At 40.6% G+C, this 1,184-nt stretch overlaps 1 protein-coding gene across 1 annotated transcript; it reads left to right on the top strand.

Annotated features, from left to right (window-relative positions):
* The first annotated feature begins 362 nt into the window (after window positions 1–362).
* Window positions 363–1,184, top strand: LOC146916789 (uncharacterized). The gene has a single exon (XM_085721735.1). It carries the CDS (start codon window positions 363–365, stop codon window positions 1,182–1,184), a length of 822 nt encoding a protein of 273 aa, XP_085577861.1.

Genomic DNA, 1,184 nt, shown 5'->3' with positions numbered 1-1,184 from the left:
CCACAGGAAGCTGAGAGGTGGATTAAACACAAGGAGAAGATTTTTCGTATGGCTGATTGTACTGGCAAAGAAAAAGTAATCTTTGCAACCAATCGATTCCGTGGTACAGCGGAAGATTGGTGGGAGACCGCTCAATGCCGTATGAGAACCAATAACATGGAGATGAATTGGAACAATTTCAAACAAGTAATGTTAGAGAAGTACCTCTCCGTGACATACAAAGTCAGGAAGGAGCAAGAATTTCTTTAGCTAAAGCAGGGCAATATGTCTGTAAAAGAATTCACAGGAAGTTTGAAGAGTTGTCCCATTACTCCACTCACAACGAATATGCAAGAAATGAAATGTGGAAGGTTAATTAGTATATGCATGCTCTGAGGGGTGAAATTTATGCGGTGGTTAGTCAGCAGAGGTTGACAAACTTTGATGAAATGGTGCACAACAGTCTAGAAGCCGAAAAAAGTTTTGACAAAGCGGTTAGAGAGGGTTCCACGACTTTTGATAAAAGGAGAGGCAACTTTGTTAATAGGCAGCACGAAAAACTAAAGCCAAAGGGGTGTCCTCAAAAAGGGAAACAGACAGGTTCATTCAAACCTTTTCCAACTTGCAAGAAATGTGGAAGGACCCATACTAGGGAATGCAAGTTAGGTATCGACTCTTGTTATGCTTGTGGTCAGACAGGACACTGTATGGCAAATTATCCAAAAAGAGGGAACATATACAAAGGCGTAAACACCACTATGAGCAAGGGTAGGGTGTATTCGCTAGATGGAAAGAAAGCTCAAGCAAATGAGGATTTGATCGGTGGTATGTGTCTTCTTGGTCAGAATCCTATTAGAGTTTTGTTTGATTGTGGTGCAACATGTTATTTCATTTCTTTTCAATGTGTTGAAGCTCTTCAATTAACTGTCTCGTTACTAAATCCCCCTATGATGGTGACTACGGCCACCGATGGAGGAATTGTAGCGAACTATGTTTGTGAGAACTGTCTTATCACCGTATCTAGCAAGACATATTATATAGACTTAGTGTGTCTTCCTATGAAACAACTTGATGTGATATTAGGCATGGACTGGCTTTCAGCAAATCATGTGTATATAGGGTGTGCAGAGAAGAGTATTTACATGCCTACCAGTAATACGGTTGAAGGTGTGGCTTTATCAGAACTGCTTAAGCACAATTACTAG

The sequence above is a fragment of the Medicago sativa genome, chromosome 6 (assembly GCF_051527215.1).
Source record: "Medicago sativa cultivar Bolivia chromosome 6, Bolivia_mono, whole genome shotgun sequence".
In the NCBI taxonomy this organism is placed as follows: domain Eukaryota; kingdom Viridiplantae; phylum Streptophyta; class Magnoliopsida; order Fabales; family Fabaceae; genus Medicago; species Medicago sativa.
This window is presented reverse-complemented; position numbering and strand designations above follow the sequence as displayed.

What these genes read in the sequence shown, in the direction of transcription:
- LOC146916789 (XM_085721735.1), top strand. Translation starts at nt 363, where the DNA reads ATGCATGCTCTGAGGGGTGAAATTTATGCGGTGGTTAGTCAGCAGAGG.